Source organism: Sceloporus undulatus, chromosome 1, assembly GCF_019175285.1.
Source record: "Sceloporus undulatus isolate JIND9_A2432 ecotype Alabama chromosome 1, SceUnd_v1.1, whole genome shotgun sequence".
Classification (NCBI taxonomy): domain Eukaryota; kingdom Metazoa; phylum Chordata; class Lepidosauria; order Squamata; family Phrynosomatidae; genus Sceloporus; species Sceloporus undulatus.
In genome coordinates this window covers 55,335,038-55,362,147 of record NC_056522.1, presented here as the reverse complement: position 1 = coordinate 55,362,147, position 27,110 = coordinate 55,335,038, and the positions used below count along the sequence as shown (strand labels likewise).

General features: G+C 42.6%; 1 protein-coding gene across 6 annotated transcripts in view; it reads left to right on the top strand.

Annotated features, from left to right (window-relative positions):
* Nucleotides 1–1,112: 1,112 nt before the first annotated feature.
* The window catches only part of TMEM151B (transmembrane protein 151B), a 34,647-nt gene continuing 8,649 nt past the window's right edge, over nucleotides 1,113–27,110 (top strand). The window contains exons 1-3 of one of the 6 annotated variants that reach the window (XR_006101439.1): nucleotides 1,113–1,567; nucleotides 22,477–23,915; nucleotides 24,638–24,707. Coding sequence is in view for 1 of the 6 variants with exons in the window: in XM_042445760.1 (XP_042301694.1) it covers nucleotides 1,370–1,567; nucleotides 22,477–23,913 (1,635 nt within the window). In the remaining 5 variants the exon portion in view is untranslated. Of the gene's footprint in view, nucleotides 1,568–22,476; nucleotides 25,573–25,811; nucleotides 25,933–27,110 lie in introns of those variants that run through there. The other 5 variants (XR_006101440.1, XR_006101437.1, XR_006101438.1 and 2 more) reach the window with 5 other exon arrangements.

The following is a 27,110-nucleotide window of genomic DNA, read 5'->3' as shown; positions in this document are numbered from 1 at the left end:
GTGGTTTGCCGGCTTCAATGTTTACACTGTATTTGAAAGAAAAAAATAAGTATTTTTGGCAAGGGCAGGCAAGCATGAATCTTAGGCCTCAATCCCACAACATTTTAAACCGGTTTGCAAATCAGTTTGAAGCGGTTTAAATGACCCTAGTTCACACTTGAACCAAATTGCTGAAGTGATTTGGAGAGGAGGACCATGCACTAGACCCACTTAACCCACGTCTTTTTGATGCTGATTTTTTCTGTGTCTTTTTGGATAAATCGATTATGTGGAAGTGTGGATTGGAATTGATTTCAAGAATCAATCCAGTGTTAGTGTAAATGGGGTGAGGATCGGAAATTTGGAATTGATTTACTATGTTGTGATAAGGGGTCACCGGGTCGGGAAGCGGAAATTAACAATCTGAAAACTCTTCCAATTGAACCGATTCATTTACCAGTGGGAACTACAAGGGAACAATGTGAGCTCTCAAGTTATTTTGAGAGACTCCTGCAGGAAACTGTTTACACTGAAGCAAATTGAGGGTGGGTTGTTTGAAGGCAGTGCCAGTGTTCCCTTCAACTGGGCCTTTGTATTCCCATCTTCTTCCCAAGATGCTTCTTTAGGAAGAGAAACTGGATCTCCTGGCCCTCCTGATGGACTGAAGAGGACAAGCAGCATCACCCACCTTATTCTTCCCAATCTTCTTCTTTCTTTATTTATTTATTACCACCAACCCCAGGATTAGTGTCTGGACAGGAGAGCAGCACCTTCCCCTCATCGGAGGGAGGGAATGGCTGTGGGGCCCGGGCTGTGAGGGGCAGCAGCAGCAGGAGGAAGAAGGGAAAGAGGAGAAGAAGAGGAAGAGGAGGAAGAAGAGGAAGAGGAGGAAGAGGAAGAGGAAGAAGAGGAGGAGGAAGAAGAGGAGGAGGAAAAAGGAGGAGAAGGGAGAAGAGGAGGAAGAAGAGGAGGAAGAGGAGGAGGAAGAGGAGGGAGAGGAGCAATAGGCGAAGGAAGAGGCACAATTGGGAGAAGAAGAGGAGAAAGAGGAGAGGAGGAAGAAGAGGGGGGTCTGGGCGAGAGGAGCCGGGCAAACAAAGGGTGCCAGAGAGAGAGAAGGGGGGCTGGAGGGGGTTCCTGAGGAGGGAGCTCTGCAGCCTCAAGGTCACCCTCCTTCCTTCGCTGCCTCCTGCCAGAGAGGAAGGAGGAGGAGGAGGAGAGGGGCGCCTCCTCCTCAGCTCCCTCCTCCTGCCCTTGCTCTTCCCACCTGAGCGCTTCCTTGGCCGCCCTCCCTGCTTCTTCCTCCGGGGCTGGGCCATCCCTGCTGCCGGGCTCCCTGGGAGCGGGGGGCTGGGGCTGAGGATGCTGGGGGAGGCCCCGGGTGTCCGCCATGTCCCCCCCGGCCTCGGCCTCGGCGGCGGCCTCGGCCTCAGCAAGGGCCAGCGGCAGCGGCAGCAGCCCCTCGGCGCCCCCCGAAGAAGAAGAAGAGGAGGAGGAGGAGCAGGACGAGGAAGAGGAGCAGGACGCGGCACAGGCAGCAGCAGCAGCAGCAGCAGGGGGCCCAGCGGCGGAGGGGCCCCGGGAGGAGGTGAGCCAGGAGACCCCCCCCCCCTCACACTCAGACACCTGGCCCCAGGAGAGTGGCATCCTCCTTAGGACCATACAGGACCCTTAGCAATGCCCTTTCCTTGCATTTGCTTTGCTCTCATCATGTCTCAGTCTCCTGCCAGTGCCCTCCTCCTCGGCTGGGGTAGAGGGGCTTAGCTGGGGCTCATCTCATCGAACCAGAGGAGCTTCTCACAAAAATTAAAGAGAGCTTAAATGGCATTGAAAGCGTCCCACAACAAAAGCAAAACTGGCAAGTAATTGCACAAATGATTATCACACGCAATTGCACAACTAAAGTGATATCGGAAATGCATTATCACTGAAATCCCCAAAATTAAAAAGATGCCCCCAATGCTTCTCTGCAGCCACTTTAATGGCGGGTTTTGTGCAGCATTGTGTGAAATCGTTTTGCGTAATTACACAGTTTTTCCAGGATGTTCTTGGAATAAACTCCTGATCTCCTTTGTGTGATAAACTCCATAGACTTGGAAGAGACTGCAAGGGCCATCCAGTCCAACCCCCTTCTGCCATGCAGGAACTCTCAATCAAAGCATCCATGACAGATGGCCATCCAGCTTTTGTTTCAAGGCCTCCAAAGAAGGAGAGTCCACTACTCTCCCAGGAACTGTGTCCCACTCCCGTTCTATGAAGGTGCCAGCCACAAACACTGGCAAAACGTCAGGAATAAACTCTTCTAGAACTAGGCCACAAAGCCCAAAAAACCCACAAAAAACTATGGTGTGTTCCACTGTCAAACAGCCCTCACTGTCAGGAAGTTCCTCCTAATGTTAAGGTGGAATCTCTGTTCCTGGAGCTTGCATCCATTGCTCCGGCTCCTAGTCTCTTGAGCAGCAGAAAACAAGCTTGCTCCCTCCTCAATATGACATCCCTTCAAGTATTTAAACAGGGCGATCATATCCCCTCTTAACCTTCTCTGGCCTGTGTGGTTGTGGGGGGCCTTCATTGTTACCCTCAGGCAACCCTGTCCTGGCATTTTCTTGGCCAGGTTTGTCCTGAGGAGATTTTTTGTCATTGCCTTCCCCTGAGGCTGAGAGAGTGGGACTTGCCCAGGGTCACCCAGTGGGTTTTCATGGCCAAACTGGGAATTGAACCCTGCTCTCCAGAATCCTAATCCAATGTTCACATCACTACCATGCTGGCAGGTTTGTGTTGCTGTTGCTGCATGCTTGCAAGTGGTTGGCCATCCTTATGGCCATCCTAAGGCAAACCTATTACAGGGTTTTCTTGGCAAGAGTTGTTCAGAGGTTTGTCATGGCCATCCTCTGAGGCTGAGAGAATGTGATGTGCCTAAGATGCCTAGTGGGCTTTCCTGGCCAAGCGGGGACTTGAACCCTGCTCTCCAGAGTCCTAGTCCGATACTCACACCACTCACCATCCTGGCTCTTATGCTGGCTCATGGTTCTTAACAAATCAGAAGAGCCACTTTGCAGACAACCAAAACTACAAGGATCACAGCCTTTTATCTCTTGCACAGATTAAGTTATCTCTGAAGAGACTTTCGTAAGGTGTGCTCCTTTTCACCCTTTCTGTGGAAATGTATGTGGAAACTGGGGGTTTCCATGTACGGTGGAGTCTCCAACCAGGGATAATTGTAATAATGATTGTAGATGTATCAGTTTGGAGTAAAAAGGGGACCCGTTGTTTAAGTGTCTGCATTATGAAAAGGAAACTGAACCCTGTACCGATTTGGTGTAGACATTCTGTTGTGAGGCAGTGGTAGTGTTTCTTCTTGCCGACAAAAAGGCGCCCAAGACAGGGAGAGAGGAAAAGAAGTCATGGGCTACACAATAGATGTGGCATCAGTATTTGGTTACATATTGTGTGGTACACTACACTTTCCTTCACTGCCGAGATTCAAAGAAATTTTGACATCTCCTCCCCCTCTCCCTGTGAATGTCTATTGCAGGGATCAGCTCCAAGCTTGCTGTAAGTAAGCATACTGATGTATTCTCTTTTTTTAAATTAAATCTGCAACAAGTTAATATGAGTGATAAAGTATGGAACTGTGAACAAACCTTGAAGAGAAAGTAAAACCAAGAAGGTAAATCCCATTTTGGGAGAAAGGTTGGATGTAAATCCCATAAATAAATAAATAAATATGGTCCTGCAAAAATGAAGACCTAAGAAATAAGGGGTGTGGTAGTCTTGAAAGGGGCCTATACATGTTGTTGTTTTGTGTTTTCAAGTTGTTTCTGACTTATGGTGATCCTAAGGCAACCCTACCATGGGGTTTCCTTGGCAGTTTCCTTCAGAGAGGGTTTGCCATTGTCATCCTCTGAGGCTGAGAGAGTGACTTGTTGTCTATTTGCTTTTTGGGCAGAACTGGGACTCAGCGTGGTTTGCAGCAGTTTAAAACAAGTATAGAAAGATAAAAACGTACAAAAATAAATTAAAATGTAACTATGGAATTAAAGAGAGCCAGTGTGGCATAGGCCTAAGACAGACGGGTGGGAAGGGACGTGTTCACGCTGATTTTAGGGTTCGGGAGTGCGCAGCAACCGCACGCCCCCGAACCCTAGTCTGTATGGATGCTGCTATCATGGTGGCCTCTCATCCATACAGGGGGCTGCCATGATGATGCAAGCACAGTGCTGCGTTTGCATGTTGGGGTGCCGCGCTTGTGTCATTGACGTGACACAGTTTGTAATGAGCACTGATGGTGGTGCACCAAAAAACCTGCTTTTAGTGGGTTCCTTTTGGTGCTGAGGGAGCCGGCATGGTTTGGTTGCTGTGGGCTCCCTCTGGAGGGAAAATGGATGGCTCCAGACCACCCCTTGAGGCGGCCTGTCGAGCCCCATCGTTGCTAGTGCAGTGTTGTGATTTGAGTGTTGGACTTTGACTCTGGAGACCAGGGTTTGATTCCATCTCAGCCATAAAACCTACTGGGTGACCTTGGTCAAGTTGCATTCTCTTAGCCTCAGGACAAGGCAATGGCAAACCTCATTTGAACAAATCATGCCAAGAAAAGTCCATAATAAGTTCGCTTTAGGGTGGCCAAAAGTCGGGAATGACTTGAAGGCACACAACAGCAACAGCAGCGGCATAGTGATTTGAGCACAGGACTAGGACTGGTGACTGGGGTTCGATTCCCTGCTAGGCCATGGAAACTGGCTGGGTAACTTTGGGAAAGTAACACTCACTCAGCCCCAGACAACCCTGTGATGGTTTCACATTAGAGTTGCCATAAATTGGAAATGTCTTGAAGGTATACAACAACAACAACAATGTAGAATTAAAACAGCTTAAAACATACATATTGAAAGGCAAAAATAATGCCCCCTCTCAAAAAAATCTAGCACTTTATTTCACAGTGCTTGCAGTCAGTTTTGAAGGATAGCAAAGAGGGAGCAAGTCTGACTTCCATAGGAAAAGAGTTCCAGAACATTTCCACCAGAAGTGCTTATTCCCACCAGAAGAGCCTATGAGGGTGGTGGGACCAAGAGAAGGACCTCCCTCCTCCTTGAGCTGTATGGGGCTTTATAGATCAAAATAAGCTTTTAAAATTATGCCTAGAAATGGACTGGTAACAGGTGCTCCTTTTAATCAGCTCCAGTTCACAATCTGGCTGCAGCTCTTTGGACAAACTGAAGTTTCCAAGCATTCTTCAAAGGCAGCCCCCCCCCATGAGTTCATTACAGTAATCCAAGGGGGGTGTAACTAAGGGCATGTATCGATGTCAAAAGTTAAATAGTTAATGAAATGGTGGGTTATTCATCCCTTTCCCCCCAAGAAGGTGAGGTATTTAAAACATGAAACCATGGTTCTAATTCAGTTGACTGTGGGAATATTCCAGGCTGATTGATTTAGAATAGCAGTGGATACTGCGATTGTGATTATTACTGATGAGAAGTATTAATATAGGCGTGTGAGGACATTTCTTCCCAAAGAGACTTCAAAAATGTCTACCAGAAAATGTGGTATACGTGTGTGCATTAGATATAGCATAGTTAGGTTTGCATCCCTACTCCAGTAGCAAGTGTGGAATCAGATCCCAGGAAAGACACTGCTGGTGTTAGGGTAAAATACAACCAATTTCCAAATCCACAAAAGAGCAATACCTTCATCGGCTAACCAAAAGTACACAAAATACGTGATGCAAGCTTCCAAAGCTTCACTGGCTTCTTCATCAGGCAAAGATGTTAAAAATCATTACAGGTCAAGAAGGGCACTAACATTAGGGTTGCAGGTCTATATGTCGTCTGAGATGTTGCTCTGTTGTCAGTTAAGATGGTATTGAGGGAGTTCAGTACAGGCAGAGGAGAAGATTGCACAGGACAGGGGTAGCCTGGATCTTAAGGGATGTTACTTTTCTATTACTAAAGGTGCTGAAATTTTATTACCTGCCTTGGATTACCCTTTGTTCCTGGTCCCCCCATGGCCAAGAAATGGAGTGGCCTTTGCCTGCATTGAAATCTTCAGAGCCATTTAATTGGCATAATCACAGGAGTTTATCATACAGGGTTTATCCCATGCTGAAAGGGGATTTAAAATGGGGAAATGCCGCAAAACCAGGATAATTTTCACACAACGTTGCACATTAACACACACATAAAGTAGACAAACCCTGCAAAAGCAGGATCGTTTTCACACAGTGTCGGGGGCATTGACCATTAATCCAGCATTGACCTGCACAGAAAGTGGACAAAATCATCCGCTTTTTATCCCGAAAGTAAAAAGCTGCCAATTTGTCCACTTTCTAAGTGGGTTATTTTTGCATTAATGCTCAGTGCCCCCGGTGAGTCTGAAAATGATCCTGCTTTTGCGCGATTTTTTCAGGATTTAAATCCTGTTCTTCATGGGATTTAGGCACTTAGTTTCCCATATGATAAACGCCTCAGACAGAGCCTAGGCCTATCCCTTGCCATCTTTTTTGTCCTGTATGATTTCTAACATCTTTGCCTGATGAAGCCAGTGAAGCTTCACATGCTTGCATGATTTATTTTCTGCATTTTGATTGGCCAATAAAGGCATTGCACTTTTGTGCATTTTTGTTGCATTTTGCTGCATGCCCAACAAGGTTACCCATTAATATGTTTTCTACTGTTAGCATGTGAGCTTATTGTTTGTGGATCTATTCATTATGTGTAGTGAAATTCTGGGGAGCCTTGGAACACATGAACATTTACTACTAGGAGAAGTTTTCCATTTATTAGCATCATTAATTGAAATCATAAACTTAATCCATCTGCATCCAGATCTCCTGTGTTAATTTGGTATTGTCTTTTCTTCATTTGCCCTTCAGCCTTTTCTGTGTATAGTCGCCCCTTTGAACTCGCAGGGGATCCGTTCCGGGACATTCCCCCAGTGAGTTCAAAATCTTGCGCATATTCAAGCCCATAGGCTTGAATGGGGCGTGTGCATGTGGGGCGTGCGCCATGGACATACACCCCATTGAAATTAATAGTAGTTGCCTCTCTGTGGGTTTCCAAGTCCCACATTTCAAGTACGCGGTCTTGAAGGGGCAACTGTATTTACTGCTACTCCTGTTCCCATAAGCAGTTCTATACTTCTTTCACTACTCAACACCTTTGTCATTTCATGCATACTGTTCTATACCTGCCTCATGTAGCTCATCTATCCCATATGCTTATAGCAAAGATATAGAGTTGACCAACATCTTTCTTTCAACATTGTTTTACTTTGGAGTTCTTAGGAAGTTTTGACAGCTTTTGAGCCAGAACTACCTGTCTCAGGTGATCTCTGCTTCCTCCTTCATTCAGCACTATCAGTAAACATATACATCTTTACTGAATAACATGTCTTGCCTTCAAGAACTTCAATCTGAAGAAAACTACAAGAGGGAAGGGAAGAAACAAGGGAGGGTGAACAAATGCAGTTCAACATACTTATATATTAAACATTTCCATTGTAGATGAGGACCAGACTCTGTAGATTTTGAAAGACAAATGAAGTACAACCCACCTGCCCCAATCACAGGATTGCCATCTGTGGATTTGAGCATCCATGGATAGCAAACCCCATTGGCCCTGACAGCGTTGCTGCACACACATGTGCACCACTATTAAAAACCATGGGACTTGATCCATTTTACTTTGAGCAGCATGATCCTTTGTATAGTTAGACTTTCCTAAAACTCTTGAATAAATCTTACTTTGCAAAGCACTGGTATATAAGTGTTTGACCCCTCATAAAAGGCAGTGATTTTTACAACTTTCCAGTCACATTATACATTTTTATAAATTGTATATAGTAGTTATATCCCAGACAGTTATCTCCACAAAGCAGTTTCCAATATAACAGAATATAAATGTATATGAAAACAATATTATAACTGTAAAAGATTTATGAAATACATCAATCTCTAGCAGCATTTTAAATAAATCACAATCCAGATGAGCAAAGATAAGATGCAGAACAGTAATAATTGTAAACTTTTAAAGTGTGGGGTCATTTTACAATGTAGGCTAATGCATACTGATACAAGATCTTGACCTCCTTTGTCCTGAACAGAATATGGAAGTCTTAATCCAAAGAGGAAAAAGTCACCCTGAGTGAGTGCCTTAAAAAAAACCTTCCATATTGTGGCTGAATAGTTTTTACTATTCAGTTCTATTTTCAGATAAATGCAGTGGCTGGTGAAAAGGCCTTGGACTTAAAGCCCTTAGGAGAGACAGCCTGTGGTTATTGTATCGGGACATTACACACTTGTTTCACAATCCTTCTTTAATGTATTTCAGCATCTGTCTTGGGTAAACTGAGAGCAGATACTCCATGATTTCTCTCCTTTCTGGATAAAGCTATATGGACCTGCAGTGTGCACATGAATTTAGGTCATAATGATATAAAGGAAAGAAATTATTTAATGGGAGGGACGAGAGCATCTTAAATGTGTCAGTATCAGCTCTCTTAAGGGGAAAACATGCTTGATGTTGTGCTGTTGTAGTTCAGAACAAGGGAAGATGGTTTAGGTATTGGCTGACACACCTATCTCACAATCCTTGAGACTTGGATTTGAGAAGTACAGAACAGATGGACATGATGTCCTGGAGAGGCATGCTGTACATTTGGACAAACATGGAGGAAAAATGAAATAACTGTTGGAAGTAAATATATGTTCCACCTTTTCAATCTGTTATATGGTTTGTTGTTGTTGACTGCCATCGAATTGATTTTGGCTTATGGCAAACCTATCAGTCCGAGTCCTCTAGGTCCCCCTGTCTTCCACAACTGTTCTTCGTTCTTGCAGATTCAGAGCCGTGGCTTCCTTGATTGAATCTATACATCTGGAGTGTGGTCTTTCCCTTTTCCTATTGCCTTCCACCTTACAAAGCATTATTGTCTTTTCTAGTGAGACATGTCTTCTCATAATATGGCCAAAGTATGACAGCCTTAATTTAGTCATCATGGCTTCTAGTTCAGGTTTGATTTGCTCTGTGACCATCTATTTGTCTTTTTCATAGAATCATAGAGTTGGAAGAAACTGCAAGGGCCATCCAGTCCAACTCCCTGCCATGCAGGAAATCACAATCAAAGCATCCCCGACAGATGGCCATCCAGCCTCTGCTTAAAGACCTCCAAGGAAGGAGACTCCACTACACTCAGAGGGAGTGTGTCAAACAGCCTTTACTGTCAGGAAGTTCCTCCTAATGTTGAGGTGGAATCTCTTTTCCTGTAGCTTGCATCCATTGCTCTGGGTCCTAGTCTCTGGAGCAGCAGAAAACAAGCTTGCTCCCTCTTCAACGTGACATCCCTTCAAATATTTAAACAGGGCTATCATATCACCTCTTAACCTTCTTTTCTCCAGGCTAAACATCCCCAGCTCCCTAAGTCTCTCCTCATAGGACATGGTTTCCAGACCCTTCACCATTTTAGTCGCCCTCCTTTGGACACGCTCCAGTTTCTCAACATCCTTTTTGAATTGTGGTGCCCAGAACTGGACACAATATTCCAGGTGGGGCCTGACCAGAGCAGAATAGAGTGGCACTATTACTTCCCTTGATCTAAACACTATTCTTTTATTGATGCAGCCTAAAATCGCATTGGCCTTGTTAGCTGCCGCATCACACTGTTGATTCATGTTCAACTTGTCGTCTACTTGGACTCCTAGATCCCTTTCACACGTAGTTCCATTCAGCCAGGTTTCTCCCATCCTATATCTGTGCATTTTATTTTTCCACCCTAAGTGCAATACCTTACATTTCTCCGTGTTGAATTTCATTTTGTTAGCTTTGGCCCAGCTTTCTCGTCTATTTGGGTCATTTTGAATTTTGATCCTACTCCTCCCAGTTTGGTGTCATCTGAAAATTTGATAAGTATATCCCCAATTCTGTCATCCATGTCATTGATAAAGATGTTGAATAGCACTGGGTCCAGAACAGAACCCTGTGGGACCCCACTGGTCACTTCTCTCCAGGATGACACCCTTTGTGTTTGGCTGGACTACCAATTACAAATCCATGTAACAATTACCTTGTCTAGCCCACATTTTACTAACATGTTTGCAAGAATGTCATGGGGAACCTTGAAATCAAGATATACTATATCCACAGCATTCCCTTCATCTACCAAGCTGGTAATTTTATCAAAAAAAGAGATTAGATTTGTCTGGCATGACTTGTTTCTCTGAAACCCATGTTGACTTTTTGTGATTATGGCATTGCCTTCTAGATGTTCCCAGACTCTCTGTTTAATTATCTGCTCTAGAATCTTTAGCAGTTCACGGTGTCTGCAGAACTCTTCTCTAATGTTACATTGTAACAGAAATTTCAGGAAACTTAGATTTCTAGGATTAGCAGAGCAAAAGGATTAGCAAGAGGACCTAATAATTGAAAATCCATAAGTTTATTTCCATTTGTCGACAAAGGAAAACATTGAACTCAGTGGAATTCAAGTTCCAAAAGCTGAGAACCCCGAACAAGACAAAATGGCTCTTTTTATATTATTCAAGACAAAGAGGCTTCTTCAATACACCTGATTGGCTAATTACAATTTAAACATACAGAATTCTTACAATCAGAACAGAAATACATGCATACATTAAAACTGCATCATCACGCCTTACCCCCTCCTGTAGGAATTCAGTGGCTTTCCCTTCTAACCTTGCTTCTGAATGTCTACTATGTATCCTTATCTCAGTAGTTATGTCTTTCTACTGGTGCCAGCTTCCATCTAGGTCAAGATGCACTCACTATTCCTTTGCTCTAGTAACTCCAAGCCTTTATTTAAAAACTATCTCTCTGGCTGACAAAGGTGACTCCATCTTTCTATAGTTTTTATACGTATTTCAAAAAGGAATTTCCACCACAACATGACAAATCAATCTATTATTTTCCTGTCTACTTTCTTCACTGTTCAGCTTTCACAGGCATACATAGAGATGGGAAATATGATGACATGTGCAAACCTGAATTTGGTATTCAATTATATATCTTTACACTTTGTCTAGTTTCTTCATAACTGCCCTTCCAGGTCCTAGTCTTCTGGTTTCTTGATTGCATTCTCTATTCTGGTTTCTTATTGAGCCAAAGCATGGAAAATCGTCATAGTCTAATTTAAAGTTATGTAGGTCACCTGTGGTCATTATTTTTGTTTTCTTACTATTCAACTGCAAACTTGCACACATTTTAAAAAACTGTTTTCAGTTATTGTTTCAAATTTGCTATTTTCTACTAGTTGTATGGTGTCTTCTGCAAATTGTTTATTTTCCTTTCCCAAAAGTATTTCCAATTTTTACACCCCCTTTCTTTGAGTGTAGTCCTACTTTATATATGATATTTTCAGCATACAAATTAAACAGATAGGGTGATAAGATGCAGCCTTGCCTGACCCCTAACTGATTGGAAAGTATTCTGTTCCTCTGTTTCCTGTCCTAACAGTAGACTCTTGCCCTGAGTACAGGTTATGCATCAGGAAAATCAAATGCTGTAGCACATGTTTTTTTAGAGTGATCCATAGTTATCCATGATCTATACAGTCAAAGGCTTTGCTATAATTTATAAAGCACAGAGTACTTTTCTTTTTAAAAACTTTGGTGTGCTCCATTATCCAACATATGTGTGCTATATGGTCCCTGGTGCCTCTCCCTTTCTTGAATCCAAATTGGAACATGTGGCATTTCTTGCTCCATGTATGGTAAAAGTCTATGTTGTAGAATTTGGAGCATCACTTTGCTCGCATGGTAAATTAATGCAATGGCCCTATGGTTGCTGCAATTCCTGTGTCCCCTTTGCTGGGGGTGGGAATGTATATTGAGTGTTTCCAATCTGTGGGTCATTGTTTTGTTTTCCATATTTGTTGACAGATTTTACTTAGAACTAGAGTTATCATTTTTATATGAATGCAACTGGGTAACATGAGTAATTGGATGTATAATTGCAACTTGTATAATAAGGATAGTAAATAAATAAACTCAATTAGTTGAGAAGTTCTACTGTCACTGGTGTTGTACCAGTACAAAACAATTCTGAAACCTCATTTTCTTCTGATGTAACTGGAAAAGCTGCTTAATTCATTGTAGTTAGTTACTAGAGCTTGGATCCCTCGTGGTTAAAACCTACAGGGAGGCAGAAATGAAAAATAACATGAGGAAACAGAAAAATAGAAATATGAAGCTGAGAGGAAGGTGCTGCCCAGGGGCCCTCTTGGGATGTGCCTTTCATTGTCAACATCAAGTTGCTGCTATTGCAACATATTTGCAGAGGAATTAATGCAGGGGTGGGAAAACCCATAATGTATTTTCTGCTTTTTCTACAATCCTCCACAGACATTTAAGCATTGACTCTGCACTTCAGTTATCCTTTATTTAGGCTGATGGATGAAAGAGAAACTCCGATCAACTGCTTCTGAAACTCTTTTTGTGATTTTAATTTTGCCAGAGTAACAGTGGGATCAGAAGAAAAGTGACAAGAATTTCAGAAAGAGTGGAGATGGCCTTGAAAGGTTCTGTGGCAAGAAGGGTTCCTGTTAGTTCCTAGAGGAAGAAGAGATGTGTAGTGGTTGTAGGCCAATTCCTGCTGAGAAGAACAGAGGCAGTGGTCTGACAGAGTATTTGGAGGTATGCTATTTAAATGATGCATGGGTCCTAAGAGTCCGGAGGTCGCGCCAAAGCCACACTCCATTCCTAAGCACTGGAGTGCAGCTTTGGTGCAGCTTCCGGATTCTTAGGATGCATGCATCATTTCAACAGCATACCTCCAAAGAGACCCGAAGCAGCCATAATGTAACAGAAAGGCTAATAAGACTTATCAAGACCACTGACAGTTGCCTTCTCTCTTTGATCCATGAGGGAACAATTGGTATTGCAAGATACAGACTTCAATATATTGCGAAGACTATAAGGTTTTCAGTAGGCAGCTGAAGGACCTTGGAGCACAGGTTGTTATTTTATCACTCCTTCCTGTTGAAGGGAAAGAGAGATAATATTGGAAGCAAAAGATTGACTCTGCAAGTGGTGCCGTTGGGAAATGTTTGGCATCTTGGACCATAGCCTCAGCATTCAATGAAGAATGACTTCTGGCAAAAGATGGGTTGCACCTCACAGTGGCTGCTAGAAACATATTTGCTAAGGGTCTCCCAACCCTTTAAACTGAGCTCTTTAAAGGAGGGAAACAGTATTCTAGAGGGCAGGGCAACAGCAAGTACTGGGAATGATAGCTTCAATGATAGTTGGGGAATGATGGCAAGAGTGCAAAAATCCACCTGTGGGCAGAAAAACAACATCAAAGAAGCAGATGGATAGATTACTTATGGTTTAATGTCTGTTCGCTAATACACAGACAGTGGGAGGTAAAAAATAAAATAAAAACATAAACATGAACTCTTAAAGCTGAACTTGAACAGGAAGGCAAATGTGACTTAATATACTGGAATGAATCTCATAATTGGAATGTAGTAAGAGAGGCATATAACCTATTCCAAGTAGGAGAGAAGCATTATGTGTCAGGAACATGTACAGCTGTGAGTAGATCCATGACTTAAAGCATGGCAGACAATCTGAGAACATTTGGTTAAGAAGTTAAATTTTATAAATTGAAACAGAGAGAAAGAACAGTGCTATCAGTGTGACGGTCTACCATAGGGTTCCAAAGCCAGACTGAAGATTTGGATGATGCCCTCCTAAAACATTCAGAAGGAGAGATATAGTAGTAATGGGAGACTTCAACCACCCTGACAGTTGTTGGAAGTCAAACTCTGATGAGAACGTAAGGACCAACAAATTTCTCACTAGCCTTGCAGACTGTTTCCTTATAAGGTAGATGAAGGGGCCAACAAAGTGATCAGCTATTTTGGATTTGATCCTTACTAACAGAGTCATTCTAGACTAATCTTACCTGTTTCTGATAGAGTTAGAAACTTTGGTAGAAAAGGGGAATGTTTTGGAAGTAGTATACCTTGTTTCAGTAAGGTTTTTGACAAGGTCCCCCATGACATTCTTGTGGGCAAGCTGGTAAAATGTGGGCTGGACATGCTCCTGTTGGGGAGATTTGTAAGTGATTGATGGATTGAAGCCAAAAAGTGCACAGCTGTATGGTTCCTCTTCATCCTGAGGGAAGTGACTAGTGGGGTGCCTTAGAGTTGTGTCCCAGGCCCAACGTTGTTTAAACATTCTTTAAATATGACTTCTATGATGGAATAGAGTGATGGAAAGAGTATCAATAATAATAATAATATTAATAATAATAATAATAATATATTTATTTATTTATATCCCGCCCCTTGAGGTCAATAGGGGCGGCTAACAGCAATAAAATACAATACATTGTACATCAAAATTCCTCCCCCCCCCTTAAAAAATTATTAAATCAATTATAATTAAAACCAAAAAATATCTAATACTTGCAGGTCAGGATCAGGATTCAAAATGACTTTCACAGACTGGCAAATGGGTCTCAAAAGAGATAAATTTACTACTTTTGGGCAGGAAAAATTCACAACTACGGAATTATCACCAACTGGCAAGGCAACAGGACTCAAGCAAAAGTTCTTTGGGTCTTATTAGAATGCAAGCTAAACATGAGTCAACAATGTGATCTGACAGCCAAAAAAGTGAATGTAATTCTAGGATACATCAACAGGAATATAGTGAAGAGATCAAGGAAAGTAACAATATTATATAACCTGGACCCAGCAACATCTGAGCAAAACATTTATTTTGGCTGCAGTTAGCAAATGTTATCACAAGCATTTGCATATTCCATCAGAAAATTAAAAATAAAATTTAAAAAGCTGCTTGCAAAGCGACCGGTGCAAGAGGGAAGGCATGTTCTACCCACTGCACACCCTCTGACCTTTATCCCTCCCCCTAAATAACCCGATCATTGTTCTCATTGGCCAACACCATGGAAGAACTGGGTTTTCTAAAAAGAAACGGGAACAAACCCAATATCAGAAAACCCACGCTGAGGGGGATTTGCCCTGGGTCGGGTGTGCAAAACCCCAATCTGGGTGTGCAAAAACCGGTGCCAGTGGGAACAACCCACTTCTAAAACAGTTTCTGATCTGATGTATAATGTAGTGTGAATGGCCCCTAAATACTGTGTAACAAATTCTTAATTTAAACCTAGTTCTTAGCGCCATGTCGACATGTCCACTCGCACCATCACTTAATCCACCAAAAGGCATCACTCTCTTTGCAAAGAAGCAGCACTACCTCTTGAGGACCACTGACAGTTTTAGCTTTATGTATAATGTACGGTAGTTTCCTTAGAAAGAGCCTAACATTCAGAACAGATCCAATATTTACAAGCCTGCTTAAAGCATAGCATTTTCTGGGGTGATTTGAAGGAAAGGGGACACTATTAGATCCTGTCTGAGATTTTGTTTTTTGAAGGAGAACTAACTATTATGTTTGCATCACTTCCCAGTTAATTTATAAGGAAAAGGGCATTGGCTCACCAGTAAAGCACATGATATCAATTTATTTATTTATTCTTGTTTTCTTTTTTAAAAATCCTTTGTTTAATCCCTGCCTAGCAGCTATTACTGGGTGGAAAAACTAATTTAAAACCCTGGAAAGCCACTTTGTTTAGTCCTAGGGGAAGCAATTGTAGCTTGCCAGATGTTTTTGATCTACAGTTTCTATCAGCCCTTGCCAGCAAAGCCAGTGCTGAGCAAGTAAATGAGCTGCATTCCAAAAACATCTGGAGGGCATAGTTACCCTTTCCAGACAGTATTTAGATAGACCAGTGGTCCCCGACCTTTTCTATGCCCCCCCTAGAAAATGTTTGATTTATGTTCAGACCCCCTACAAAACTAGTACTGTAATATTACATCTGAAGATGAAGAAATCTAATTTCTAATTTTTGAACGACATACAATACTGCAGGTGAACAAATTGCATTTTAAAAAATGCCGTCTCACACCTCCTGGGGGTGCAGGCACCTAAAGTTGGAAACTCCTGAGATCGACCATTGGTTTGGTTTGGTGTAAAGCAGTTTCCTCTCTAAATCAGACCTCTGGAAAGCATGATCTCGATATGGCTGCCAATGGATTAATTTGCAACCCATTGCCTATTCTTTCCACCTGTGTGTAGGAATTCAAAGGAATATCATATCCCAACATCACCTTGCCTCTTCTTTCTAGGATTAAGGTTCCAAATTTTCTGGCAACAAACTGCCAGAATGCTTCATGAGAAGGGCTGTTTGACAATATATTTTTGGATGGTGAATGTGGAACTTAATATTTACTACCCATGCCTCCAATATGACCTGAGCCAGTACAGCAGTGATTCATTAGAAAGTGTTTGACTGAATAAAAAAATGCTTTCCACAGATGTGCTTGTTTTCCCTAATTGTTCACAGGGGTCTTAAGGCTGTTTTTCAGTAGATAAGGCATTGTTGCTTCTTTGCAGAAAGAGTACATTTTAAAATGTACTTTCAAGGGCTGTGTGTGTACAGGCAAGAAAGCCTTAAGAATAAATTATGTAGATAATTCATCAGGAAAATGCAGTAAATTGGATAGTTTTACAGGATCTGATGAATTATAATTATAATGTACACTATACATTGAAAATAGCGCTAGAAATTATAATGATAGCATACATGCAGTTAAATATTTTGCAATAATTAGACTTTTAGAAAAAAAGAAAATAGACTGTTTTGGAAAGACTGGACTTACAGACAGAAAGAAAGAAGTTTGGGGTGGGGAGTGATGGGGAGGAGGGCAATAGGAAGATCATGCTAGCACAGGGCGATGCGTAAGGCACAGAACCTGAGTCTCTTGAGCACAACATTTTGATCTAAGTCCTCTTTAGTTTCCAAGCTTTCAACAAACCCTCTGTGTATTGACATTTTTCCTCTCTCTGCAGCCTTTTAGTCTGCATGTACAAACAGGATATCCCTCATCAGCTTTCACTTCTATCTTGGAATTCACAGTGATTTGGCTTTTTAGCTTTGATTCTGCAGCAGAAATTTCCTCCTTCTGTGACTGAAAGAATGAATCATAGTGAAAATTATTCATTTATGTTATAGAGTAAAGCAGTACAGGTTGAGTCTCTCTTATCTGGAATTCTGAAATCTGAAATACTCCAAAATCCAAAATTGTCCACATGGGTGACTGAAATAATGATACTTTTGCTTTCTGATGGTTCAATGTACACAAACTTTGTTTCATGCAGAAAATTATTAAAAATATTATGTATAAAATTATCTTCAGTTTATGTGCATATGGTGCACACAAAACATAAATGAATTTCATGTTTCGGCTTGGGTCTCATCTCCAATGTATCTTGTTATGCATACGTATATATTCCAAAATCTGAAGAAAGCCAAAATCCAAAACATTTCTGCTACCAAGCATTTTGGATAAGAAAAACTGAACCTTTCAGATGCAGGCAGCTCGGAAGTAGACACATAAGGAGATGGGAAACTGTTATGGGCTATTGCAAAGAACTAAGCCTACGGGACTGATAGGCAGCTGCATATCTTAGGCACAATGTACAAGCTGATGCACTGACCCTATTGTGCCTCTCTAGGAAACCAGGGGGACTTGCTAGGTTGAAGAGCACATGCTGTTCTCAGAAACACAGGAACTGGAAAAGCTAGAGAGAAACAATGGCACAGATGTATTAGTATCCCATGATGATGATAATAAGAGAGGAAAAAGAGTGGGCAGGTGGTGGTGGGGAGTCTAGCTTAGCTGTTGTGTGTACTTCTTCCAACAGAGTTATAGTTGGTACTGAGGGCGGCCTGAGTCAGTCAGCAGTACTCCACACATATTTGTTCATCCACTCGTGCAAAGTGCTCTCTCACCTTCTCCATCTGCTTAATCCTCTCTCTCACTGCACTTTCTGGTACGAAGCAAATCTTCATCAACCACAGAGACAGCCACTTGCTTTCTGGGAGCAGGATGTTGCCTGGAGATATAATTAACACAGCCCTAGAGGCTGCTCTTATTTTGTGTTGATGGTGAGGGTTAATGGTAGCTGTGACACCTGGCAGTCTGGCTTGTTAAAATGCACAAGACACTCTAAAAAACAAACAATGCTAGAAATGTGAAAACAGAGAAACGGGAAGGGGCATTGTGTTTCCGTCGAGCCATTGCTCTTCCCATGCCTTCCATCTTTCTGTTGGATGTTCTAGTTTGTGCCTGGGCCAGGAATCTAGCATCCAGTATCAGGATGAAAGGCAACCTATTTTAGAGTACAAATCCCAGATCCTGCTCTGTTCAATTGAAATGACTGTATTGTTTTACTATCCAGTTAGGGAAGGCCTTGCTTGGCTCTTAGTATCTTTTGTGTTTATGGAAATACTTTAAAATGTACATTTATAGACCTCTAATTAAATAGTCATGTGAGTCAGTGTGGTATAGTAGTTTGAGTATTGGACTACGACTCTGGAGAACAGGGTTCGAAACGCAGCCATGGAAACTCACTGGGTGACCATGGGCAAACCACATTCTCTCAGCCTCAAGGAAAGGCAAAAGCAACCCTGTCTCTGAACAAATCTTGCCAAGAAAACCCAGTGATAGGTTTGCTTTAAGGTTGCCTTATGTTGGAAATAACTTGAAGGCACACAACAACAAATTAAAGCCGGCGTGAAGTATATTATTGGTGGCAGAGAGACAGTGCAACTCCTCAGCAGTTCCTGGTCTTCTGACCACAGTCTAGGGTTCTGGGTTGTCTATAAGACTACTGACAATTGTAGAAAAACCTGTTTCTGGGAGGGAGAGAGAAGGAAGCCCCTTATAGTGGTTGCTGTAGTGACTGCAGTCAAGTTGGTCATCTTCCCAATATTTCTTCAAGGAGAGGCACAACATGACAATGGCCATTGATCAGAGCATGGAAGTGCTATCTTTTGGGATATCTTTTTAGATTGTAAGCCTGAGGGCAGGGAACCGTCCAATTAAAAAGATTGTATGTACAGCGCTGTGTAAATTTACAGCGCTTTATAAATAAAGGTTAATAATAATAATAATAATAATAATAATAATAATAATGAATCCCGCAGCCAGCATGCCCATCACTGTATAGTATGTTCTGCATATTTGCTCACATTTATGTTTTTCTTCTACATAGTTAAAAAGTACCAGAGGCTACCCTTTTCAACAGTTCTCCCTTCCTAGCATGGGAAATCATTAAAAGCAAACTTATCAATTCTGTTTTACAACTGTTCATCCAAGAATTTGGATACAAACAGGTCCTTCTAGGGAAACATTGTTAATGGCCCTGAGGACAAACAGCTGCACCGGTAGAAAAGCCGCTTCCTTGCAGCCTGCTAAAGTAGAAAATTTATAAAGCAAAGCCAGCTAGTCTATAATAGAGTCTCTCTTACAAAATGTGAGATGTACAAAAATAGAACTGGCAGCATCCAAGCAGGAGAAGAACTGTGCTTTGTAATGCATTTCCATTTTAGTCACCTGTAGTTTTATCAGCAGCGTATTGGTAGAGCTAAAACAAATAAGTTTTATTTTTAAATTTAAACCACATTTTTGGTGTTTTAGATTCTTACTGTATTTTGAATCCTAGATGTGTAAGTGCAGGAATTTCGCTTGTGCCAAGAAGAGTTATTTATACCACTGGAACATTTTAGTCTAAAGGACACATTTTGGACTGTGAATACAGCTAAAATTTAAAGAGATCCAAATTGCCTATTCAGTGTGCAATATTTGTTGTCTCCAGTACTTGAAATTATATGAGGTTGTGCTGTGCAGAGAGAAGGACAAGAACAGAAATAGTTTCAGCCTTCTTACCCTTTCTAAATTGTGTTCCTTCTATCAGAAGCTCAAAAGGTTGAAAACTCTGGCCTAAATCCAGTTGCTATCTGCTAATGAAGTAGATCCACAGTTAAGTCTATACTTACTTAAGTAGAATTGATTTAGTGGGTATACCGTTTGGACTAGCAATTTAGTTTAGGCCTCTGACTGCAGCCTTATGATTGCATGTTACTTATCTCTCAGGGTTATGTCTCTTGCCTCTTGCAATTATGGGTAGAAAACATCCCCTAACACAGCGGTCCCTAAACTGTGCTCTTTAAGAGATTTTGAACAGAAGCTTCAGCCATGTTGGCCAATAGTCTGGGACTCTGGGAGCTAAAGTCCAAAATCCCTTAAAGAGCACAGTTTGGGGACCACTGTCCTAACATATCAGGGATCTACAGTGCCCTTGGTTCCCAATAGGAGACCTCTTTCTCTGAATACATAATAATAATAATAATAATAATAATAATATTTATATCTCCCGCTTTGAACACTAGGTGTTGGAGAATGATGTGGAATTACTGTCTTACTACCAGCCATCCAGGTTGCTGTTTGAAATTTCAGCTCTCATAAATCCCAGACAGCACCAGCATTGGTCAAATATTATAGGAATTGTAGTCCAAAACATCTGGAAGACACCATATTGCCTACCCAGAGATACCAGGTCCTTTCTTGTTTGTATATAACAAGATCCCTTTGATATTCTTGCAAACAAGTTAGTAAAATGTAGATTAGACGATGCTACTATTAGGTGGATTTGTAATTGGTTGACCAAGGGAACCCAAAGCATGCTCACCAATGGCTTTTCTTCATCCTGGAAAGACATGACTAGTGGGACGCCAAAGGGTTTTGTCCTGGACCCAGGGCTATTCACTATCTTTATAAATGACTTGGGTGAGGGAATAGAGGGCATGCTTATCAAATCTGCAGATGACACCAAATTAGAAGGGGTAGCTACTATCCCAGATGACAGGATCAGAATTCAAAATAACCTCAACAGATTAGAGAGCTGGGCCAAAACTAACAAAATGAATTTCAACAGGAACAAATGTAAGGTACTGCACTTAGGCAGAAAAAAAATGAAATGCATAGATATAGGATAGGGGACACCTAGCTTGACAATGGTACATGTGAAAGGTACTACACGTAGGCAAAATAAACTACAGGGAAAGAGGGTGCACCTAAACATTAGGCAGAACCTCCTGATGGTAAGAGCTCTTCAGTAGTGGAACATGCTGCTTCAGAGTGTGGTGGATTCTCCTTCTTTGAAGGTCTTTAAACAGGCTGGATGATTATCTGTTGACAGTGTTTTGATTATCTGTTCCTAATAGCAGAAGGTTCAACTTTTATGATTCTAGTCTCATGAAGGTAGGTGTTATGAGCAAAATAAAAAAAGGAAAAAAAAGTCTTAGCTAGCTCCAGGTAAATTTTCCTGTTAGTACTGTTAGCAACCTAGATTGTGGATAATAAAAACATAGGAGTATTTAATTCTCATCTGACTGCCTTACTCTTATAGAGGAGCAAGGAATCATAAGTAGTCTTGGCAGGTGAACATACTGGATTTCATAAATATTAGTAACTGGCCTTGACTCCTGGGTGGAAGATTTTTCCACTTAGCTCAGGGAAGGAAGTCAGGGAGTCAGGCCTACAGTAGCAGGGAACAACATTGGACTAACAGTAACTGCCATATTTTAACCATCCAGTAATAGGGACGCTGTACGCAGGGGGTAGGGTAGAAGAGAGAATGAGGGATTCTCTTCCATCCTATTGCAAGATGTGAGGAAGGTGTCTGCATGGGCCAGAATACCTTGGGGGCAGCCTGGAATATCCTAATCCTGAAGTTGTCCTGACCTCCACCCCCTCCTGTTACCTAGAGCCTTCTGTTGTGACATTGGGTAGCTCTTCTCATGCATGAACTACTGCTCTGCCTGGTGTGGCAGCAGGTTGCCCAATCCTGAGATCAGAATGAGGCATCATCATTGATCATATGGCTAGGCATTTTGTTCTGGCCTCAAAGTGAGTGAGTTGCTGTGGTGGTGGCTGCACAAGGCAGAACAGGGGGACGCATTTCAAACAGCATCACAAGCAAGGGAGTATTCTTACTCTGTTTTAAGACGGGTATACCCCAGATTTGGAGCCGAACATGCCAGATTTTGTCCAGACTGTTCATGACAGACTTGGAATTGGGCTCTGTGTTGTCCACACTCCCTACCAAGAGGAGGGGGGAGACTGGTTTATTTGGCCTGTGCAGACAGGGCCATAGTTAACGGAACAGCCACACAACTGCTTCATTCAGACTGACAGAGGATGAGCATATGTTCATAGCTTGCAGACCAGACAAACATGCCCTCAGTCCACATTTCATAAGCACTTGGGAAAGGAATGTGACAGTCTATAGATAAAAAGGAGCAGGCATAGGTTTTCTTCAGCAGTAACTGGAGGATATGCAGTATGAGCCCTGGGAAACAAACACACATAACACACATCTGCCAGGCCTCCTGGTCCTCTTGCCTGCCAGCTGAGAGGATTTACCCTGTGTAGCCTCTGAGTGAGATTTCAAGCCTCAGGGGGTGCCGCCTGTGATTCATTCTCTAGCCAATGTTAAATAAGGTGGTAATGTAGCTTTGTGGCTTTCCCTTTTCTCATTGTATATTAACGTTTTTCCCCTCTCTCTCTTCTCTTCTCTCCTTGGCTTCCTCTCACTACCTGGAGCAGCAGCGACCAGTAAAACAGTCTCTGAGCAAGTCACTCTGTAGGGAGTCACACTGGAAGTGCCTGGTTCTCTCCCTCCTCATGTATGGCTGTATGGGAGCCATGACCTGGTGCCATGTGACTAAGGTGACCCGGCTGACATTCGATAGTGCCTACAAGGGGAAGTCCATGATGTACCATGACAGTCCATGCTCTAACGGTTATGTCTACATCCCCTTGGCCTTCCTTGTGATGCTCTATGTGGTTTATCTGGTAGAATGCTGGCATTGCTACACCCGCAATGAACTCCAGTACAAAGTGGATGTGGAAAGCGTGCATGAACGTGTCCAGAGGATGCAGCAGGCCACGCCATGCATCTGGTGGAAAGCCATCAGCTATCATTATGTCAGGAGGACTCGCCAGGTCACCCGCTACCGCAATGGGGATGCTTATACCACCACCCAAGTGTATCATGAGAGGGTCAACACCCATGTGGCAGAAGCAGAGTTTGACTATTCTAACTGTGGGGTGAAGGACATCTCAAAGGACCTGATTGACCTGGAGAATTTCCCAGCCACCCGGCTTCGCTTCACCAAGTGCTTCAGTTTTGCCAATGTGGAGTCGGAGAATTCTTATTTGACTCAGAGGGCACGCTTCTTCACAGAGAATGAGGGATTGGATGACTACATGGAGGCAAGGGAAGGCATGCATCTCAAGAATGTGGACTTTAAAGAGTATATGGTGGCCTTCTCAGACCCAGACAACCTTCCTTGGTATGTTTCCCACTACATCTTCTGGGTAGCTGCTCTCTTAACTTTGTCCTGGCCCTTGCGAGTCTTGAATGAGTATCGCACTTCTTTTGTCCACTACCATGTAGAGAAGCTCTTTGGGTTTGATTATGTGGCAGTAACTCCAGCTGAAGAACGTCCTTTCTGCCGGAGGATGCCAAGGGTCAACACTGTCGATAGTACTGAGCTAGAGTGGCACATCCGATCCAATCAGCAGCTCGTGCCCAGCTACTCAGAAGCTGTCCTCATGGACTTGGTAGGATTGTCTGGCTGTACTACTTACTCCTCCTGCCGCTATGGGAGCTACAGACAAAACTGTGAGCAGTGTCACAGGACTATGAGCAGCTCATCTATTTTCTCCCGCAGCGCCCTCAGTATTTGCAATGGCAGCCCCAGAATCCCTTTTAGCAGCAGCCGTTTCTCACTTGGGCGCCTCTATGGCTCACGACGCAGCTGTCTTTGGCAAAGCCGGAGTGGGAGCCTAAATGAACAGAGCTGCCCAACTGAGCAGACCCGCCTGTCCAGTCAAGTCACTGTGGAGGAGGAAGATCCTCCTCCTTACCAGGATGCTCTCTACTTTCCCATCCTCATTGTACATCGAAATGAGGGTTGCCTCAACCATGATCACCGCCATCTACATCGAAATGGGTCCTGTGTGGAGACCTCACTGTGAGGGTAGGAGAACTACTCACAAGAGCTGCCCTATAACCAGATATGGTTGGGGTACAGATAGGGAATAGCACAGAAACAGAGGTCCTAACTATTAGCTGATTGAGTCAGACAAGATTGTTCCATCTCATGATTCCACAGAGGACTCAACAGTTCCTTAGTCCTGTTCTGGCTCTGGAGACCTGTAGTGGCTTTGTCTTAAGGTAGTCAGCTGACAGCAACTGTCAGAAACCACAGCACAGAATTTGCAGATAACCACAGGCAACAAACTAACCAAATTAAAAAAGTGAAAAGGAGAGTCAGTAACAGCTAGAGTACTGGGGCTATTTCTTTTCAACCCTGCCTCCAACTAACTAAACCACTTTAACAATACCTAGTAGGAACTCTCTCTGGGGGCTGTTACTCCAGCTTTGTACTTCACCAGATGAATCCATTGGCAGTGTGGCATGTTTTCTTCTCAAGCAAGTCAAATAATAGTGCTGTTTTCCAAGCAAAAGGAGCTGAAAAGTAGTTGAGAAGCAGCTACAAGTCAGGCCTTTTTCATGTTTTCAATTCTGTGCTCCGACTGTTATACTGTTCTCAGCTGCCGAGGATGTAAGATCTTAGGACATGTCTTAGGACATTTCCTTGGAAAGCCCTAATGTTTCACATCTGAGAATCAGCATCTCATAGGTAAAGTCTAAAGCATGCAGCCCACATTCTTTTCTTTTCCTTTTTTGTGGCAGCAGAAAGCAAGAGCGAACAGGGAACTTTAATACAGTCTGGAATCCAAGCCCAGGAGAAAGTCCAGTGTACAAAGTAAGCCACAGAATCTGCCATGTGTGTGTTCAGTGTCTGCTGCTGGCATTGGGATTAATGTCATGGGGAAGAAGGAATGAATAGGGAACTTGGGATATCTGAAGTGAGTGAAACCTAGCAATAATGAAGTCACCCAGGCAAAAAATCTAGTGTCAAGGGAGGTTCTGAGAGGTTCAGCTGCAGTTTATCTATTAATAATACAGGAATAGGTTGGTGTGAGGGTACAGTGTTTGCGTGTGACTAGGGTGAATGTTACTCAGATATCTCAAGCTGTCTGCTTGCTGATGTTCTCTGGAATATGAAAGGAGGCGCTTAATTCTAAACATGAAATGTAAGTTGTGTTAGGATTGGTTAAGGGTGTGTGTGTGTGTGTGAGAGAGAGAAAAAATGTTGGGGGAGATGTCTCAAGTCTGTTTTTTCTTTGTGAAAGAAGTATATAAACAGCTATATAAACAAAATGCAACCAGTAATGCCTCTTTGGACAGATGGCTCTAAGGAACATTGTTCTCCTTTGTGAGGAGACAGCCCTTTCTACACCTTTTAAGGTTCCTCCTCCTTCCCCTCCCTCCCAGCACATGCTACTGGTGTAGAAGCTGACTGATGATATATTAACCTTTCCCAGGACAAAGTAATCCAAATGTTTTTAACTACAGTTTCCATCGGTCCCAACCAGTATGGTCAGTGGTAAGGGATTGTGAGAGTTGGAGTCAAGAATTCTGGAGAGCATCAGGTTGGAGGAGGGGCTGGTATTGTAAGTGATGAACTGAACCCCGGGAATAAGCAATACCTGTAGTAATTTATGGATAGACTGGTTTAAAGACAATAGAAAGTACAGTGGGCCTTCGGTATCTGCTGGGGTTGGTTCAAGGATCCCCTATGGATACCAAAAGCCATCGGTGCTCAAGTCCCATTAAACACAATGGAACAGTAAAATGGTGTCCCTTACATAAGAAGACAAAGCCAAGGTTTACTTTTGGGATGATGATAATGATGTTGATGATGATGATGATAACTAGAATATTTTCAAACCATGGATGGTTGAATCCATGGATACAGAATCCATACATACACAGGACTAACTGTATCACTAATTAATCCTTTAAGGTCAGAACTGTATTTTCCCTGGAGTTATCCAAATTTGTCAGAAGAAAGTCAGAAATTCAGCACTGTCTGCTGTTTTGGATAAGGAAGAACCACCCATCATTCCCAAACAAATGTTAGTAGAGTGAGTAATTCAATTTTAATTTTAAGAAGCTCATTCTACTATTAGGTCTATGTCTTTGACTTGTGTCTTTTTATAATGGTGCCTCATAACCAGGAGAATTTCTCCATTCAATCCAATGACAGCAATTTAACATTTTTACTAAATGTAGGAGGTGTAGGTGCCTGGTACTGAATTTTTACTAAATGTGATTTTTTTTTTTTTTTTACAAAACTAAATGGTATGCCCAAAGGAATTATGATAACATAGGTTTGTGGAAGAGGATGTTTGCATCTGATCCTGCTAGTGAGGAGTATCTAATAAAATCCTGCAACCTGGAATTGCAATTAGAATACTGCCAACTGTGTGAGCTGAGTTTTGGTGATTTGCCTCCAGGATAAAGCTGCTATAGAATATCACAGTTTCATGTCCTTCTATTTTCTTGGGTTCAAAGGGACTTTGGGCTGGTACAGACAGCTCTAAAGGGGCAGATTGATACCACCCCTTTGATTGTCAGATCGGAGCCGTGAAAACCACACGCTGCAGCCCTAATCCCACATTTTTCCAGCCCAAAAATAAGCAGCAAAATGCTGCCCCTTTTGGGGGTGGAAAAAGGGCAGCTTTTCCGTCACGGTGCCAACTTTTTGGCAATGTGCAGTGTATAAACACTGCACCGCCAGAGCACCACATCACTGCCCGCTATCTGGTTGGGTGGGTGGCATTATGCTGGCTTGGAGGTGGTGCCAGGGTGTATGTCATTTAAATGCCATGCCCCATGCTGCCCCCAAGCTGGCATATTGTGTTGGTCTGTTTTGCCCCTTAGCTAATTCTCAAGGCAAGATTGAGCAAACCTCTGATTCCTCTCTGCTAGCCCTTAGAGCTCTAATCCTAGACCAAAGATTAGTAAATATGACTTGTGGGCTACATATAATCCCCAAAGAATTTTTTTCCTCCTTTGGTCCTCCTGTTATCATCTCTGGGGGCTCCAAACCTTCCCCATTTAGTCCATTTCCACTCTTGGGGCCGCTGCAGTCTGAAATGATCCTGGAAGTAGAAATTTGGTTCCCAAGCTCCCTGGAATTTGTCCACTGATTTAGACCTTCATGGCTGCATGAAAACCTTTCTTAGGGTTAAATCCAGCAATACTTGTCCAATCCCTGAAGATTTTAAAACTGTGTAAGAGGAATGAGGAAAAGATTGCC